At 39.9% G+C, this 19,284-nt stretch overlaps 1 protein-coding gene across 1 annotated transcript in view; it reads right to left on the bottom strand.

Moving 5' to 3' along the window:
* Window positions 1-19,284, bottom strand: part of LOC306863584 (transcriptional activator GLI3-like) — a 216,786-nt gene that overhangs the window by 99,053 nt on the left and 98,449 nt on the right. Inside the window, exon 3 of the mRNA XM_079407007.1 lies at window positions 18,804-19,046. Within this exon, the coding sequence (XP_079263133.1) occupies window positions 18,804-19,046 (243 nt within the window). The remainder of the gene's footprint in view (window positions 1-18,803; window positions 19,047-19,284) is intronic.

The following is a 19,284-nucleotide window of genomic DNA, read 5'->3' as shown; positions in this document are numbered from 1 at the left end:
CCAGCTAACTGCCCGATTGGTACAGTTCTGGAGTTTGTGCAAGCCTGTTCCTTCTCAGGGTTGACCCACTCTACCCTGAGTGTCTACATGGCGGCTATCTGGCCCTTCTCGGTGGCCTCTCAGTGGGTAGACACCCCCTAGTACATGTTTCCTCCAGAGGCTGAGGCCTCCGGCCAGAGAGCTTATGCTATGTGGTGGATCAGGATGCTATTCCATAGCCTCGAGTCCTCTGCTCTCCCCTTCTTGGGGATCAAGACTCACTCTCAGAAGTTGGCCTTTGGGACGCAAGCCCCGCACACTTTAGCCACTCGTGGCCCTTTTTCTCTCGCCCTCGCTGTACTCCTGAGGGATGCACACAGGGCAGGGACTTGGAAGTCTGGAGGTATCTCGTTCCCATAGCGATTCGACGCAGCTCGAGCTCCTGAAGGGGAACGTCTCAGGTTACGCATGTAACCATGGTTCCCCGAAGGGAACGAGACGCTGCGTCTCGGGGCCATACTTCCGGCATCCCTGCGAGCGGTTGCTTCATTTCCTGAAGCTGACGCCGGTTCCACCGCACGTGCTTTTATGCTTCCTGGCTGATTACGTCACCCGCCCGTGACGTCTCGCCCATCCATTGGACAGATTACACATGTGATTCAGAGCGCAGTCACGCTGAACACGTTCCCATAGCGCTTCGACGCAGCATCTCGTTCCCTTCGGGGAACCATAGTTACATGCATAACCTGAGACATTTTTCTTTATGATATAAGTCAGGGGTATTCAATTAAAGTCCAAGAGGTGCGGCCTCTAGATTTTCTTCCAAGCAGAGGTCCGGACAAAATAAATAAAATAAATAAATAATAAAAAAAGTAAATGTTTACATGTATTGTATTTATGCATTTAGATACATGAGAGGCCATGTGACAGAAAAAAAATACTGTTCAGGGTTTTCCTCCTAAAATCTATACTATAATATTTTAATATTTTACTTAAAAGCATTTTCTACTAAAACTTGTAGCTACAATAATCAAAATGTTCTCATCTTGAGCAGAAAAGAAAAATAACTAGCAGTTTCAAAGTTTAAATTCTATCCCAGCCATCTAACAACAATTTTCCCAATTATAATTACATGATTCTTTTTAAATGTTCTTAGCCTACAGATTAATAATGTTAAATGTAGATCAGAAACATCTTGTCACATCTGGTTTGAATAGTCAGAGTCATAGGTTATAGATTTTTTTTTCAGCTGTGTTTTAGTGAAAGTAACCTATAATTGTCGTCTATGTCGCGCCTGGTAAATATATCCGTCCAGTGTTCAGTGTTTGAATTACTGGCACGTTAAGGCAGGGGTGTCCAAACTACAGCCCACGGGCCATCTGCAGCCCACTATCACTCCTGTGGCGGTCCGCGAGGGATTTAAAAAAAAAATGAAAAGAATCTGCAGAGGTGGGCAAACTACGGGCATTTTCATCCAGTCCGTGAGGCAGTTGTTCCAATATGCAATATCAGTAAAATCCAATAGATGGCGCTGTAGCCTGTAGTGCAGTATATAACCCCTGATTTACACCATCCTGCCGCTCCGACACGGCCACCGGAGCTGATCGCGCCCGCTCCAGTCGATCCGCGGCACGTTTCAGAAGCGGCTCTCCGCGCACGGCTTCACTAAAGATCTTTCAAAAAAAGACGTCTCGTCTATTGTCTAATACCTGACAGACTCTCTCTGCACTGCTCTCCAAACTGAAAAATCATGGATTTGATCAACTGGTCTCAATGCAATTGACACAATTTTCTCGACGAGAAGTTTAGGTTCGGGTGAACCTGATTGTCCCAGCGGTACATTCGCAGCTGGATATACGATGGACGCATGGGAAAGGTGGTGGGTCGTGTGTCTGGCGGCTCTTTCCGTGGAGGACATTGAAGATATCTACCTATTCGGAACCATGATAACAGGTCTTCTGCTGATTGGATTAGGCTTTACCCTGGGTTATCATAAAATTCAGGAAACGGGTACAGCTGTCAAAAGCCTCACTAGGCTGCCCGTTATGATTGAAGCATTGGGCAGAGCGGTCAGCTCTGAGACTGAGACTATTAACTGCAATATGGATGCCATCACAGAGAAGCTTTCGGATTTGAAAAGAAAAATTGATGGATTTGGAGACCAGAATGGACAATGAGAGGTGCCGTGAAAATTGGAATACGGCTACTCACACCAAGACTAAACAATCTTATCTTCTTTCAGCTTTCTCAAAACAGCACGACCTCGAACAAGGCGTGCTGGGAAACCACCCGGGAAGAGCGCTGTAGCGTGACGCTCTCACATTCCTTACCCCCTTCTACAGACACCTGCGGCTTGTTGACTCTGTCTGGGTCCTGATCAAGGTTGTCTCCATAGCAATGTGCTGTGTCGCTATCACATTCTGCGGACTGAGACAACTTGACTTGTATGCCAGCGTGGCGGCTCCACAGGCAGATACTCACACACATAAGCACATACACAGATATGCATTCACCTCCTAGCCCCTATCCCTCGCCTTCGCCGCTTTGTTCCGCCACCCTGACAAGCGGGTCCGACCGGCGCCGAGAATGGCTGCAGGACCGGATGGCTACTTGCCGGAAACTGGATTACTCCCCTGTTGCGGTCGTGTGACTTTGTTGTTGATTGACTATGTGCTTTTTGTTGCTGGGGTGTTTTTTCTGTTCTCACACTGTACTCTCATAAGAATATAGTCTGTGAATTTTTTTATTTATTTTTTTTTTCCCCTCTCCTCATGTCAAGCTGTATCTCTTCTATAATACCTACATTTCAATGCTGGTTATACTCTGTATGATTATGTATGTGACAAATAAAATTACTTACTTAGATAAGCGCCTAGTCTATTTTTGACGGACGCCGCGTTCAAGCCGCACAGCAAATACAAAATAAAAAGTCAAAATAGCTATATACACTACAAAACTGGTACAATAGTAAATAAGTTACATGTTTTGAAAATGTGAAAGTGTTAATTTGTTTTGAAAAATGCCTTGTATTGGAACTGTTTTAAAAATGCTTAAAAGACTATCCAGTATCAGAACAAATGCCAGTGTTATCCTCCTGCTCACGGGTGCTGCCATTTGGGGGAAAACATGGAAATAATTTGTCATTTTGTCTTGCAAATATATGATTTCTTCTTCTGTTTCCTACACACATTTTTATGAAAATGGATATAGTACTGTTTTTTTTCTGGATTACAAATCGCGTCTTTTCATCTGAAACGTGCTGCGATTTCCAAGGTGACTTATATAAAGCAATCAAGGTCAAGCGCAAAACGCGCACATTAGGATTGGTGATGAATGAGAAAAGGCAAGTGAGTTTATATTGTGCATATTCCAGCAAACACTCCGCTAGTTTCAGTTTCGCTTTAAATATTTAAGTCTGGGCATTTATAATATATGTTTATAGTGAATGCCACTATAATTTGTGTTTGTTTTTTACTTATGTTTTCGTTCTTTTTTTTCTATTCTGAACACTGCTAAATTTACAGGACATTTTGTGGAGTGTAGGGAATATAAAAACATGTTTCTAATGTTTGTAAACGTTTAGTTTATTTTACATTATTTCTGAATGAAATTATAAAATATGTCTTATACATTAATTGATTTGCACACTGATGCAACTTATCTGTGTGTCGTAAAGTGCTCATAAATATAGGTAGAGATGGTACAAGAAATTAACTGCCATGTATGCACAAGTATACATAGTACAGTAGTAAGTGAGTGTCAATAAACATATTATGCGGCCCCTCACTTAATGTGGAAAATTTGATGTGGCCCTCGAGTCAAAAAGTTTGCCCATCCCTGCGTTAAGGCCTTTCCACACTGAGCGCGATGCGAAAAAGCGAGAAATGAATGTTCGCCTTCTGCTAATTCACGCCTGCACACTAGGGGGCCGACCAACGATGTATTTTTCCTCAGATATCGTATGTGGATTTAACATCTAAATTAAGATAAACAATGTTTGGTTCTACACCAGAAACACAAACTATCTATAATGCTTACAAGAATAGGCTACATCCTAAAATATAATTAGAAGTACAATTAGCATCAAGTTACACTTGAAAATTTATTTAATTATTAATGTATTTGCTTACCCACTTTAAACCATCATGGAGTGCTTGTAATGACTTCCGATTGTGATTTATAGTTGATTTTGATTCTATAATAATAAGCAGACACACGCACTCTTTGTATGTTTAATAACGCTACACTGCTAATATTAGTCATAAACATCCTTTATTGCTATAAAAAATAAAATGAGCTGAACACATACAGAAAATATATATCGTCTTAATCATGTATTTGCTTTCATATTTCATGTGTAGAAAAATGTTTCACTCGATTTTTTTAATAAAGAAGATCTAGAGAGTGAACTAACTCTGAGTTAGTTAGTCTAGAGAGTTAGTCAGTTAGCTCTGACTAACACTCTCGTACGCGGAATAAATCACATGATTCAGTAGATAATTATTAGAAATGTTATTCTGTATGAAGGACATGTGAAAATAAATCTGTTCTCAAATACCAACGATAACAAGAACTCAGCATTCACTCTCTTATCCAGGATACTCTACTTCGTTGTTTGTTTACACTGGTTTTCGAAACAGCACCACCATCCTCACCCTTTTGCGCTTTGCGACACTGAGATTCGTCGGACTGGACGAAAAAAAAAAATATTTGCATTTTCAGTGCGCAAATGTTCGCGGTCTATGTGGAAGCATCCATAGGAAGCTGTTGTTTTATTCCAGCGCGTCTTCACGTCCGAAATTCGTTTGGCTTTTTTTCGCGCTCAGTGTGAAAAGGCCTATAGAGTGATGAAGCATGGATGAATGGAGATTAAAGAATGGGACGTTCTTGATTGATACTTTAAAAGTGCGGGGAAAGAAAACTGAGCTCGACACTTGCGCGACGGTTCTCTGTGCGCCCACGCTGATGCTTGTCAGCATTCAAGTTAAGAAATGTGTTCTGTTTCTGGCATTTGAATGAAATGAAATAAACACACAGATATGTAAAATACCAATCTTTCTTAGTATTCACATAAACACAGTCGGTTATGTCTAAAATGAATGCGAACAGTTAGGAAAATACAGATGTGGATCAGTATATAGAGTATTCTTAAAGTGACAGCAGCCTAAAAAAACCTGTTGTGGTGTGTTATTGTTGTAGCTTCAAAAGACTCTAATTCATGGACTATTCTTTAATGGAATATATTGTGTCATTTTAATGTTTTATTTATTTATCTATGCTTTTGTTTTCCTTCAATCGAGTTAATAATTGCTATCCTTGTCTTTTTTTTAGGAAAAAATATTTTTGTGACAACTTTGCACAACAGTTTGGAGATGTTATCACATCACAAAAGTAAGTACTTACAGTCTTTAGGTATATATTTATGGTTTTATCTGCTGTTGTTCATGAATTAACTGAGTTGTTTTTATCTGCATCATCATATTACAGACCTGTGCCTGCTGGATTAATATGCATATGAGGAGATACGAAAGGTGATTCCAAAGCAATACGTACATATGAGGTTAGTTTTTTTTATATAATACAAAGTGCATGAGTGAAAATTATGTTAAAGACATTGATTATTAATGTGTTTTTTTTGTTGTTGTTGTTGTTCTACAACTAACCAAAGTTAATTTTCTCTAAATCTCTTAATCCTGGCAGGAAAAACAGACCATTTGTCTTAAGTAAATAGGACTTAAAATAAGTAAGGAATACTTTTAATATATTAGCAAATAAGACTTAAATTACACTTAATTCAATTAATTTAAGATTACTTAATTGAATTAAGGCAACGAGTTTGCACAATGTAATTAAGTAAACTTAACAAATTACTTTTTACATATGACAATATTTAAGGATGCACTGAGGAGAAGCCCTAACTACAGTCAATGGCCAAGTGATGCTGACATAGTTATGGTAATATTGGCACAGAGTTTATGTAGTAAATAATTATTTGTGACTGTATATCAGGGGTAGGCAACGTTGGTCCTGGAGTGCCGCTGTCCTGCAGAGTTTATGCTGCGTTCCAGGCAGGTTTTTGAGCCCATAAGTCACGACTTCAAACTACGAATCATGACTTTGTAGCATTCCAGGCAAGTCACGCCAAACTGCCTGAGCGCAAGGAATTGTGGTAGCTAGATGTAAACAAACCACATTTCCATGTGGCCATATACATTCATGACATACTTATCGTTTCAGACACATTACATTGTAATACATAATTGTATGTGTATTATTTATTAATATTATATTATTATTAATTTGTTTGCAACGTTATATTGTCCTAAAGTCTATTTCTCACCATGTACCACTTGCATAAACACCGCATCCGTAGGGGCTGCCATTGTTGTTTCGCGGGTTATGTGACATCAGAGCGTGGAACTGGGAGTACATCAATCTAGTATGAGTTCACGGGTGGGAAGTCACGGGTTTGACTGCTGTTCCAGTGCACTTTCATGGGTAGAAGATTGGAAAAACACGGGTTACGGGTTGCCTGGAATGCAGCATTAACTCCAGCCCTAATCAAACACACTTGAACAAGCTAATCAAGGTCTTCAGAATTACTAGGGCTACAGGCAGGTGAGGTTTTTTTCAGTGTTGGAGCTAAACTCTGCAGGACATCGGCACTCAAGGACCGACGTTGCCTACCCCTGCTGTATATAGTTATCAAGTGGAAAATACGTTTAGTTCCCACTTTAAGTGAACCTTAGTTCCCAGGACATTTACAAAAGGGTCAGTCATTTGTATGACTGAAATGTTGAAGTGTTAAAAAAAGAAAGAAACCGCACTTGTTAAACTTGCATCAGGCCAAGGTTGCATCTCATTGCTAGTTTTACTTGATCTTAGTGCTGCATTCGACACTATAGATCATGACTTACAAATCTATCCAAAACTACATTCAAGGGAAGGCTTTAAGATGGTTTAGAACAGGGGTGTCAAACTCAATTCCTGGAGGGCCGGAACCCTGCAGAGTTTAGATGCAACCCTAATTAAACACGCCTGATCCAACTAATCAAGTCCTTCAGGCTTAATTGAAAACTGCATAGTATGCATGTTGGAGCAGGGTTAGAACAAAACTCTGCAGGGCTGTGGCCCTCCAGGAACTGAGTTTGAAACTCCTGCTTTAGATCCTACCTGTCCGACCGTTATTACTTTGATTATTTAAATGGTCAATCATCTCAATTAATGCCAGAAAAGTATGGAGTGCCACAAGGATCTGTGTTATGCCCTCTGCTATTTTCAATATACATGTTGCCCCTTGGTAATATCAGACACACTCTCTCTGCTTAAATCTAGATTAAGGACACACCTCTTTAGCCAAGCATTCATATAATGTATCACATAACCATGTACTTCAGTTATATCTGATTAAAATGCACATTCTAATTTTTTTTGCTTGGGTTGAACACATAATTTTTGCTTGACTGAAACAGCAGCTACTATTTTTTCTCTATTTCCTTCTCTGTTTCTGCCACAGGATCGGCATCCTGAGGTAACTAGGAATTAAAGCTTCAGTCTGGATCCAACCCTTACAAAGATCTGAGATGACCGAACACCTGAGAAGAGATGATACCAACCCGTCAGAGGACCTCAGATGATTCCAACCCTGAACCAACATACAAAACTACCAAACGTTGCTACAACCCGAACTCCGGAAACGTTGGGACATTTTTTAAATTTGAAAAACCTGTTCTGTTTAAACATTTGTTATGTTATCTATGTTCTATTGTGAATAAAATATTGGCTCATGTGATTTGAAAGTCTTTTAGTATTCATTTTATTCAAATTAAAAAAAAAACGTCCCAGGTGTATAAGTTTGACTGCAAAATATAATCATTGCTGTTAATAGTGTTCACAGTCTGTTTGAATAGCTACATCATTAGCTAATCGCATGCTTTTTGACATAGTCACCACTGATAAGCTACTCCTAAATTTAATTAGGAAAATAACATTTTCTGTGAAACTGCTTTGCAATGATTTGAATCGTGAAAAGCGCTTTACAAATAACTGAACTGAACTGAAAAGAAAGAAAGAAAGAAAGAAAGAAAGAAAGAAAGAAAGAAAGAAAGAAAGAAAGAAAGAAAAATGTATTCTGTGGCACTTTAAAAAAAAATGGCACCATTTTGTTTCTTATATGAGCCAATTACTTTCAATTACTTTTTTTTTTTTTTTTTTGGAGCCCTATTAAAACTTTAAATATAAATATTTGTATACATATTTTTTAAAATAATGATTAAGATCTCAGGCTTAAAGCAACTATATGTAGTTTTGTTTATTTTAACTTAATTGAGTGATATTCACTGTTGAAAAGATATTACTGTCATAATTACAGTGAACAGCTGAACAGCATTGGTTGCTGCCATAAAGCAATCCGCCCTTCTCACATTATATATATAAAAAAACTTGCATACAGTTGCTTTAAGGGGAAAAAAATGTTACTGCTTTTCTTCTTTTTTCCTTTTCAAAACCAAATGAAACCAGCATGAATAAAAAGAGCACATTTCTAAGATCTTGCCTCATATTATTCATACTAAAACAATATTTTGTTTTTTGGCGGGGTTTTTTTAAAGGTGTACACTCTTATACCCCATTTACTTTTTTAACATTAACACTCGAGTCACTGCCTCACTGAATAAGTACAAGGAATATATATATAGCGTAATACATTAGAGGTGTGATAAGCGAAGGGAGAGAGGCTGGTGATTTTGTGAATCAGTAATGTGGAACATATGATGGTTCTGTGCAGTTCTATGTTGTGTGTGTGCCTTGTTCGCTGCCAGATTTCATTACGCCACTTTACTCACTCATGATCTCACTGCTCAAACATGCTCGCCTGCACAGAGCTGATGACTGAAAGGCCGATGAGTATTAAACCCTGTGAGTTTGTATGAGTTATACCTGTCAATGGGAAAGCAAGTGCTTATTTCACTGTATATGTGTGTGAACCAGAAACAAAAAGTATCACAGACACAAAAACACACCCATGCACACCTGTGTGTTCTTGTAAGCAGTTGATAAGCTCATAATTAGAAGCGTACCTTGAGGACACCAAAACACCAGCATGTGTATTATAAAACACGCACTGGATCCAGCTGCGTCTGCGTGCATGTAAACACACATGAGCGCTGTTGAGCACTGCTCTGCGGGGGTTACTGTTGACTTTTGTGCATTCTGTTTAATTACAGTTCTAGATTAGTGTGACTGTAATGGGCTAATTACAGTGGTATAAATTATCCAAATGCACCAAATGTGCCTGGAATTAAGGTGATAGAGTGCAGGCAGAGAAAAACAAAGCAGAGATACGGAGGGAGGGAAGGAGAGAAGGGTGAATAAATATTTTGGTTGTTAAAGTGAGTGTTGTGAGTCGGACTGTATGTTTCTGGCCCTCTCTGCTGTTCATCACTCTGTTGAATGTAAATAGATTCCACAAACTTAAATAAAAAATAAAATAATGATAAAATATATATATTATTTATATATCCTGTGCTGAAGCATACATGAGAAAGAAAGAAAGAAAGAAAGAAAGAAAGAAAGAAAGAAAGAAAGAAAGAAAAGAAAGAACAACTGATCCCATATCCTATAACAATGGCCGTCTGATCTACTATTCATCCACCAAGCAACTAGTAAATTGTGAGTTTGACTACTTGTATACTAAATAATAATCCAGAGATTTTTCAGCATTTGGTTCTGTTCTGTTTTTGAATGCAAGAGCACACCTTTTGTAAATTGCCCTGAAGAAACACATTTGATCATGGTCTCTTAGACATCAGGTTAGATGGATTAGTTCAGGCAAACCATCAACTGGTCAAGTTTGAAAATACGTAGTTCTGCACATCACTAATGCTTTTTTGTCCATTCTTCATCATGGAAAATTATGATGTAAAACAAATTTTAGAAAAAACAAACAAACAAATCGAACAATAAGATAAAATAATGTTACAGGATTATATAGTAAATAGACTAAATATAGGTTACTATTTTTATTCCTGTTCCTTTACCCTGTATGGATATAGAAATTACATAACAAAATGTTGAATTTAGCAATAAAAAAAATTATCTTGATTGTGCTTTTCTACAGTGCAGTGTAAAAGGAGGCATCAGGAGAAGAGGAGTAGGTCAAATTGTTGCTTTATCATTAACAGAGCCAATCACAGAACAGGTTTCTTCTATTGATTTTTGAACATTCCACAGAGGGATAATTAAGAAGGGCCAGTAAGACAATAATCCCCATGTGCCTCTTTTAAACAAGACAGCAAAAGGTGGAGAGAGATAATTCTGTATCGAAGTAATCCGTGTAATCATGGTCAGGTCACAGGGGTAGATATGGGTCAGCGCCTCAGGGCATATTAATACCTGCACCTAACTGGCTCCATTTGTCTCACTCTTAAACTTTTTATTTGTCACTAACTTTTCTCTTCCTGTTTGAAAAATGTTAGTTGCTCCACTTGCTGACTTTAGAACTCTAAATACATTGTGAATAAAATTAGCTTCAGTTTCAACAGCTGATGTTTTCAGAATCTGTGACCTACTCCAAAAGAAGATAAATCAGTACAGCTCCCTGCATTTTCATTTTTCACATTTTTCATTTGTTCCCCTTTGTTTACATGTCCACATTCTGCACTTCACTCAGTCCCTCAGCGCAAGCCCGTATCCCCTCTCGGCACCCAGAGAGTTATGGCCTAAAAACAAGCAGGAGTTGTAATCCATTTATTCTGTCCCGACAAACAAAACTTCCCAAATAATCCACATTGACGCAGGTCTCATTGAGAGACCAGGCCTTAGGAGAATGAGAAAGCGCAACTAAGATAGCCAGGGAATGAACATTTCTCTTCCTGTCTCTCGCACTCGCCATCTCTTGTTCACCTTTGTTGCTTCTTTATCAAGCAGGTGGTACCCAGGGGTGGCAGACAAAAGTGTATGTGTATAAACTTTAAAGCTGATTAACCCGACCCCACTGCCTTAATGAGAGTGCTGAGTAGCGAGCACCACAGAGACCTCCACGTAGAACCCTTCCTGTACCTCATACCCAGACAGTCATCCCACTTCACACACATCAAATAGCTTCCAGCACAGAGCGCCACGCAGGAGAGGAGAGGTGAGGAGAGCAGGGGGATGGTGGGAGACGAGGAGGGGGAGGATGGACAGAGGGATTCCTTATCTCCTCCTGAGAGGATGCTGCCCTGCAGAGTTAGATTGTCTCGAGCTGCCACCTGTCCCAGCCATCTTTGAAGGCAATCCTAAGCCTGTGATGGGCCTGACCTCCTTCAGCTCCCATTCTTTTATGTTTCTCTTCATTTTCTGCTTAGTTACCCCCTCCCCTCTATCAAGCATACTTTCCCTCCATTCCTCTCTGTCTTGACTTTTCTTGTGATAAGTACCGAGGGCAGGCGTACGTCCCTAGTTACCACATATAGACTAATAGTAATAATTAGGGGAAGGAAATGTTATTAGCACTTTCTCTCCCTTCAAATACAGGCTGAGAAAACTACAGAGTGGTAGTTTGATTAACATTAAAGAGGACAGAATTGTCATTGCTCTTTTGAAAAATATTGTGGATGCACACAGTTGTAACCTTCCAAATCTGTAACCTTTAAAACATAATTTTGTTGGTATTAAAATCTATGGCTCACAAAGAATGTGGAAAATGGCCATGTAAAATAAAATTTCAAATAAAAAAAAATGCTGGATATTATATGCTTGTTTAAAGCAAATTCACACACACACACACATACACACACAGAATACAGGAGCGAGTGCAATGCTGTCTGAATACCCACTGAGATTATTCAATAGACAAGAGCAGCATGTTAGGATGAGAGTGAGTAGTGGTATGATAGATTTACACAGTAGTAGTCCACTTGAACAAAAAAAAAAAAAAAAAGGAGAAAGAGAGAAAGGGACCTCATAGGTCTCCCATGTCTTTAAGCCAAGAGATTTACAGTGGGTAGTGAAATTACTGACAACATTTGCCTCTATCCTTCAAAACAGGGTTTCTTACCATTTCTCTCTCTAAGAAATCTCTAAGATTGCCAATCTAATATGATCAATGTAGATGCCTGTAAGGAAACATGCCATATGAATGACTGTGGCACATTCAACGGATCTAGTTTTCAGGATGAATTTCTCATAAAGAGAAAGCAACTAATGTTCACTATTCCAGTGTCAGGCAGTGCTGAAGAGCATTTCCACTCTCAACATGCTTCACCCTGAATCCTCCAGGTGAAAGAAAAGAGGTAAGTAAAAGAAGCGTAGGAATGTAATGGTACAGCCATGCATGGCAATACTCCTTTAATAAGCTCAACGATTATCTGTGGTGTACTAGACCAAGAGGGCTAAAATCAGTGAAAGATTCCCCCTCAGAATGAAAGGATCAGGATGAATGAATAGAAGAGATTTCTTACTAGTGCCCAAAGACTGCTGCAGGCATCTTGACCCCGCTGAGCTCTGGCTGGGCTACAGCAGGGCCTCTCTTTCACAAATCCAATATGGAAACAATCATGCAGATCAGCCTTGCCCTTGAAGTGGTCAGCGGGAGCCTCTCTTAGGCTTGTATCTTCAATTTGAGGCATCATCATGTTTTTATGATTATAGAGCAAGTAAACTTTTGAAAAACTATAGTCATGCTACATTAAAGGCATCGAAAGTTCCCCAACTTTCCACAAACTTTGGAGTATAAACTAAAGTTATTGTTCAACTATGGGCCCTTTTGACCCAGTGGACTATGGAGAAAAAAGAAAGAAAGAAAGAAAGAAAGAAAGAAAGAAAGAAAGAAAGAAAGAAAGAAAGAAAGAAAGAAAGAATTATGGGAGAAGTTCTAGAGAAGTTCTGGAAGTGACCAAAGGTTTCACTTGGCCAACAACCAGAATGGATGAAAGTTTAATTTTAGATCAATTATATAAAAAAAAAGTCCTGGTAAAGCAACCAAATTCCATATGTTAATTTCATATGGTTATCCAGAATACACAGTTTGTTCTGGTCATGTTCATGTCTGACAGCAGACATTTCAACTGTCAGTGAAGGTTTGACTTTGGGGGGAAGCAGGGTGTTACACCCAGCATTATCCATCCAATATATCAGTGTCAAATTCAACCTTTTTCATAATCTGAGAAAGCCCTTGACAAGTTCTTTGTTCAGCCAGCGTGGCTTGCTATGCTCCACCAAGGGCAATGAAGTGGGAATATTCTTTAATATGGTGTGCACCAATGTGGAGCTGACCAGACAGGATGCAAGCAGTGACAGAAGTTTGGATGTGTCTGTTTGGTGGGATATCATCAGTCCCTCCTCATGTGGGTTTGTCTGGACTCCGGTGTGAGGAATCAATGAGACTTTGGTAAAGGATTACAGGCTTCAGGAAACTTGGTAGATCTTTATCCAACAAGGAACACAGAGGACTGAAACTGTAGCCCCACACCGCTGATCAAGCTAAAGGTGCGAGCCAGTTTGCTTTTGAGTGGGGACAATATTTCACACTGAAAAGTTGTAGACCGGCACTAAGTAGGCTTAGGAGAGCACTGTCTTTGCAGTATTGACACTCATAGTCTTGAATGTCAAGGACAAGGGGGCTTCAAAGAGCTAAACTCTTGAGACCTTTAGGAAAGTGTTTGTGAAAAAGGCACACATGTTTTAAGACTGTAAGGACAGCCAAAGCTGCACTGAGGAACACAAATAAACCTATTGTTTCGTTGAGTTTGCTAAGCAAAGGAAATGGCTTAGCTAGTGGAACAATCATTTGTATGTCCAAGATTTTAAAACATTACAGAAAGGAAAACATTCAATTCAGCATGCTGTAATTCCCATAATGGGACATGGCTCTTACTGGCAAAGAGCACATCTGTTTAAGAAAATACAAACAATTAGGAAAGGCGACGAAGAGAAAGAAGAGAAGGATCTTCCACTTCCTCAAGAGAGATAAGAAGTGCAACGCCAGCAAGTGCCTCTCTGTTACTGCGGACCGATGACCTGCTAATCAGCAGACAATATAAACAGATGTCTCAGTGCTAGCCGCATTTCACACTCCCACACATTTAGCGCTCTTCCCTTCATTAATCCATTTTTCAATCCCACTGTTTTATCCGTACTATGTATTAGCATAGTGCTAAGCGGGACCATGAGACCCTTATCCAGTGTTTGTGTGAGAAAAGAGGATAAGGCTCAGGAACGATGGCTAATGCTAATGCTTCATCTAATGCTCACAAAGAGGGCTATTTATCCTGTACACTCTTTATGCTAAACACGCCAGGCCTTTATGCACTTATGCAGTGGGTGCGAGGAGTTTGTGTAAATTTAGTATTAGCGCTTTGACTCGTCAAAGCAGTAGAGAGGAGATTTGTTGGACTTTCTCAGAGGTTCCTGCTGTATCTACACTATCCGTACCTTCCCCCTCCTCTGGCACTTATCATTTGGCACTTTGCTCCTGACACCCACTCCCAGGGTGCCCCGCTGTGTGTTGCCGTAGTGACCAGGTGTGCAGAGGCGGCAGGTGGAGGCTCATTTAGGCGCATTAGGCCTTGACACGCGCCATAGGAAGAGTAATCATGCTTTACCTGCCTCTAGTACTAGTGCATACACAGCACAAAGAACCCGACTCGCTCTCCATCACATACTCACACACACAAATGTGGGATCACACTTACACTATCGCACACCTGGGACATGTTTACGAGCTGATGGATCTCCAAAGGGAAAGGAAAGGCAGGGAGGCTCTGTCGCACGTGAGTGTGTGTATGTGTAAGGGGGTCAAGGTTTTTCACACCTCAAAGCCTGTGGAAGTGAGTGAAGGGTGCCAGCGTGGGTTTTAAAGAGCTGAGGGGTGATGGGGCTTGGGAGGGTTAGTTAAAGGGTCCTGGCCTCTCATAATCCCCTATTACCCCTTTTCCACCAAAGCAGTTCCAGGTGCTAGTTCAGAGCCAGTGCTATAGCCGGTTCTTAGTTGGTTCGACTGGCGAGCCCTTTAAGAACCGGTTGCTTTTCCACAGGCTAGAGAGCCAATACAGAGCCAGGTCTTACGTCACTGAATACGTTTCATGTTTCGGATCACTAGCGCGGCACAACAGGCATCTGTACAAAGCATCAGCGCCACGCAGATCGAACGATCGGCACACAACACACTAAAGCACCGCGAGAGCGATCCAAAAGCATAAAGAGCCGTCTGCTTTCCAGTCGCTCCCGCAGCACCCCGATATGCCTGCACCGACCGGTCCGCGCAGCGCTGATCTATCCCGGACAAGCCTAAACAAACTATCAGCAATGGGGGACGTTGCGTTGCTATTGATGTTCATGGCTTTGCGAACCTACATCGGCATCCAAACACGGCGAATCAAACGTGTTAGCGTTTAGCTGCTATTTCAAATATGGTGGTCCAAGTTTCTGTTCATCTTGTTGGTCACGGTAACCCCGCCCCCAGCTCCTGACGCAAGCGGTTCTTCCTTCTAGCCCAGCAATGTTGTGGTGCTACTTAGGAACCGCTTTTACTGGTTCGGAGCTGGTGCTTTGGATGTCGAAAAACAAAGAACCGGTTTGAAACTAGGCTCTGGCTCCGAACCAGCACTGGAACTGCCTTGGTGGAAAAGGGGTATATGATGAGGAGTGTACACCACATCTATGATCCACAAAGTACACTGAGTCCTTTATTCACTCATAGGGCTATATCAAACATTTTTCTCAGTCTAGACAAAATGGGTTTCAAATGTCACACCAAAAAACAAAAAAAACTTGCATTAAAACAGGGGTTTACAAGAAAATTAAAACATTTCTTATTCTCTTATTGTGAGAAAAAAATAAGTAATGACATTCGCAATTTATGAAGCTGTAGGTAGTTTAAAAGAACTTTAAAACAAGTTCAACTGTTCAATAAGCTAGCTTTAGCAATTAGGTGCTACTACAACACATTTTTCATTTAAAAAAAATCTAATTAATTGCCAGAGGCATGTCTGTGAAATATCTCTCAAGAAGGAATTTCTTCCTGGTCAGTGAGATGGGGAGAGTGCCTCCCACTCCTTCCAGAATTCATTCCATAATCAACTTTCTCCACTCCACAGTTCATTGCTACCCTGGTGATCCCCCATGCAGAGAGAATGGACCGACTAAGAGGCCCCTTTTGACTTCTCATGCCGTTTTTGATGCAATGCCTGCCTTCTCCACCTGACCTCTGACCCCCACCACCCTTTCACCCCACACCCTCTGCCCCAGCCTACGCCTACAGGCTTCAGCCACCCGGAAAACCCCTCTTTCAATTTTGTTCTTTCTTGCATTGCTCCTTCAGCCCAGTGTTAATTTAAAAAAAAAAATGTCAACGCACCTTTTTTCTGTGACTAAGATGAGACATTGACAAGCTAAAACTAATATCTGATGATAAAAACTATGACGAAATTTATGCTGCGTCTTCGTTAACAAGACGAGACAGGACTAAAATGTTATTTGAGGACTACGGGACATTCAAAATTTATCCTATAGGCTAAGTTAAATGTCTTGTCTTTCAAAATGTGTGTCTCTGTCATTGGATAAGGGCCGTTTTCTTATCTAGTCTCAGTATGGCAGCCGCAATGGACAGATAGGCAACCAAAACGTGAACTAGCAATCTGAAACAATGGCCTCAGCACCCAAAGGTTTAGGGAATGGGTGACCAGAAGTCATTCCGGGTTTTCCCGAATTCAATCCTTGATTCAAATTTCTCATAAGCCTAATTGATTTGGTCTAAAGAGAGAAGAATTGATGACTAATTTTGTTTGAATACTACATATAAAATAGCTACCAAAATAAATGTTGGAACTGCAGTTTGACTAAAAGTAATGACTAAAAGTTTACAAAAATGACTAAAACTAGACTAAAACTATGAAAGACTCAAATGACTAAAATGTGTCTAAGACTATTAAGCATTTTCGTCTCAAGATAAAGACTAAGACTAAATCAAAAATGCCTGCCAAAATTAACACTGCTTCAGTCTGTCACCCCCCCCCACACACACACACACACATTATAAATCTCGCTTTTCCCTTCATGTTACTCTTTTTCTTGGTATTCCTTCATTTTTCTATAAAGTCTTCAGTTAGATGAATGCTTAAAGACAGAATTTTCAACTTGTCCTTACTTTTTTTAGATAGATATTTTTTTATAGATAGATAGATCTATCCATACCTTCCCTCTGCTCTGGTACTGCCCTACCCCCTCCCATTAAAAACACTCTCTGCCTATTTCTCTAGGTTTTTCTGTACAAAGAAAGTGGCAGATTTGCTGAGGTGGTCATGCTTTTGTTAGTCAATATGTTAGGGGTCTGATGGGTCAGTTTGTAGTCGACCTTTGTTCATTAAGATGGACAGACCAAAACTAGACCAACAAAGCACAGGGCTGCTAATGAAAAGGTCTAAACAGTGATACAGTAAATTGTTTTGTGAGATAGAATGAAAGTAAGGGCATTTCATTAAGTACTATAGATTAAAACTACACCATCAAATACAGTTCAAGGCCAATTTATAGAAACTAAACAAGCCATCACATTGAATCCTCGTCCATAGGTGATGGTCAGGCAATGGTGGTCCACAAAATTAACCTCTTAAAAGGCTTTGACTAGCCTCATCTGTCTCGATCTCCCTTTATTTCTCTCCTTTACTCTATCCTATCCATTCACATGTTCTTGCTCTCTTGCTAAGAGTCTCTCATGATTATTAGAAAAATGATGGGGGAGTATGGTGGGCAAGACAAGAGAAAGAGAGAATATGGAAAAGAACAAGGCAGGGGGAGTTTGACTGCTTTCCTCTCTGTGGTGCTTTGATCATGCCGCTGATGAGTGAGACTGGAGTTGTGTGCTTACACTCTGCCCCTAATGAGGGAATTAGGGAGCAAAGAAGAATGTCCCCCATACTAACTTCCTCGCTGAAAAAAATTAAAAGGTAAGCAAGAGCGAATGAGAAAGAAAGGGCAACTAGTCAACTGTCAGGCCCAATCAATCCGTTAGCAGCTTTGCCTTTCGCCTCACGGAGGGGAAAATTTAGCGTGCTAGCTCTGCACTAAACATTCGTCCTTGAATTTTATGCACCAACAATATCTACAGTCTATCAGGACATGGTGTTCATGGTAACTGTCTAAGGCAAAACACATTACTGAGACAACATAACTTCTATATGGATAGGTTTACCCAAAAATGTAAGGCAAATGGCAGAAGACTTTCAGTGAGTAACAAATCAAATTTCTGTTTGTTCCTCATATTTTCTGTATGCAAATTTCTTTATTTGTAACTATCTATTATTTGTTACACACACACACACACGTTGATTTTTGTGGTTTATGGGGACTCTCCATAGGCATAATGGTTTTTATACTGAACAAACTGTGTGTGCTATTGCCCTACACCAACCCTACACCTAAACTTAGCCCTCACAGGAAACTTTGTGCATTTTTAGATTTTCAAAAAAACACCATTTAGTATGTTTTTTAAGCCTTTTGAATTACGGGGACATAGGCAGTGTCCTCATAAACCACCTTCATATTGTAATACCTCTGTCATACCCATGTCATTATACAAATTTGTGTCCTCATAAACCACATAAACACACACACACACACAGGACATTAGGCATAATGTCCTAATGTTCATGTGAAATTTCTCATTTTTTGAGTGGACTATACCTCTAGGATTTAAGGATGGGTCTAACATATTTAGAGGATAAAAAGAATGAGAATAAAAAGAAAAGAATGTATAGATAACCAAAAAAACAAAAATGGAACCAAAACATTTGTGAGTGGTTGTTTGTCCCAATATAGCCAAAGAATATGACAAAGTAGTAACTCACTATAGTGATGGTCCAGGTATCCATTGCGGGGGTCCATGGCGAACAGTGTCCTCCGATAGGGCAGGGTGTGGTCTACCAGGTGGGGCAGAGAGCTGTGAAGCTCTTTCTTCACTAATGGGGAGCGGTCTTCAGTAGAGGTGGATGGCTCTTCACTACGTTTTCCTGATACGCCCAGAACCGCAGCCTGCCCACTGATGGCATTACGCCTCTCATGATGATACAGGGAACCTGAACTGTCCTCCTCTAAATGAGAGAGAAATAAAAAGAAATAATACTAGTTAATTTTTATTATTTTTTATTTTATTGATGTGTAGAGAGAGTACTATATATATATATATATATATATTTGTGCTGTCATTAATCACACATTTTTTTCTGAAATTAATCGTGATTAATCCCACCTAACATTGAAGTTTTTAAATATACTTTTATATTGCAATAATTTCACATTCAATCTTCAAATTAATGTAGAAACAACACA

Source organism: Barbus barbus (genome assembly GCF_936440315.1).
Source record: "Barbus barbus genome assembly, chromosome: 44".
In the NCBI taxonomy this organism is placed as follows: Eukaryota; Metazoa; Chordata; class Actinopteri; order Cypriniformes; family Cyprinidae; genus Barbus; species Barbus barbus.
Note: the sequence above shows the minus strand (reverse complement) of the source record. Positions and strands in the feature narration are given on the sequence as shown.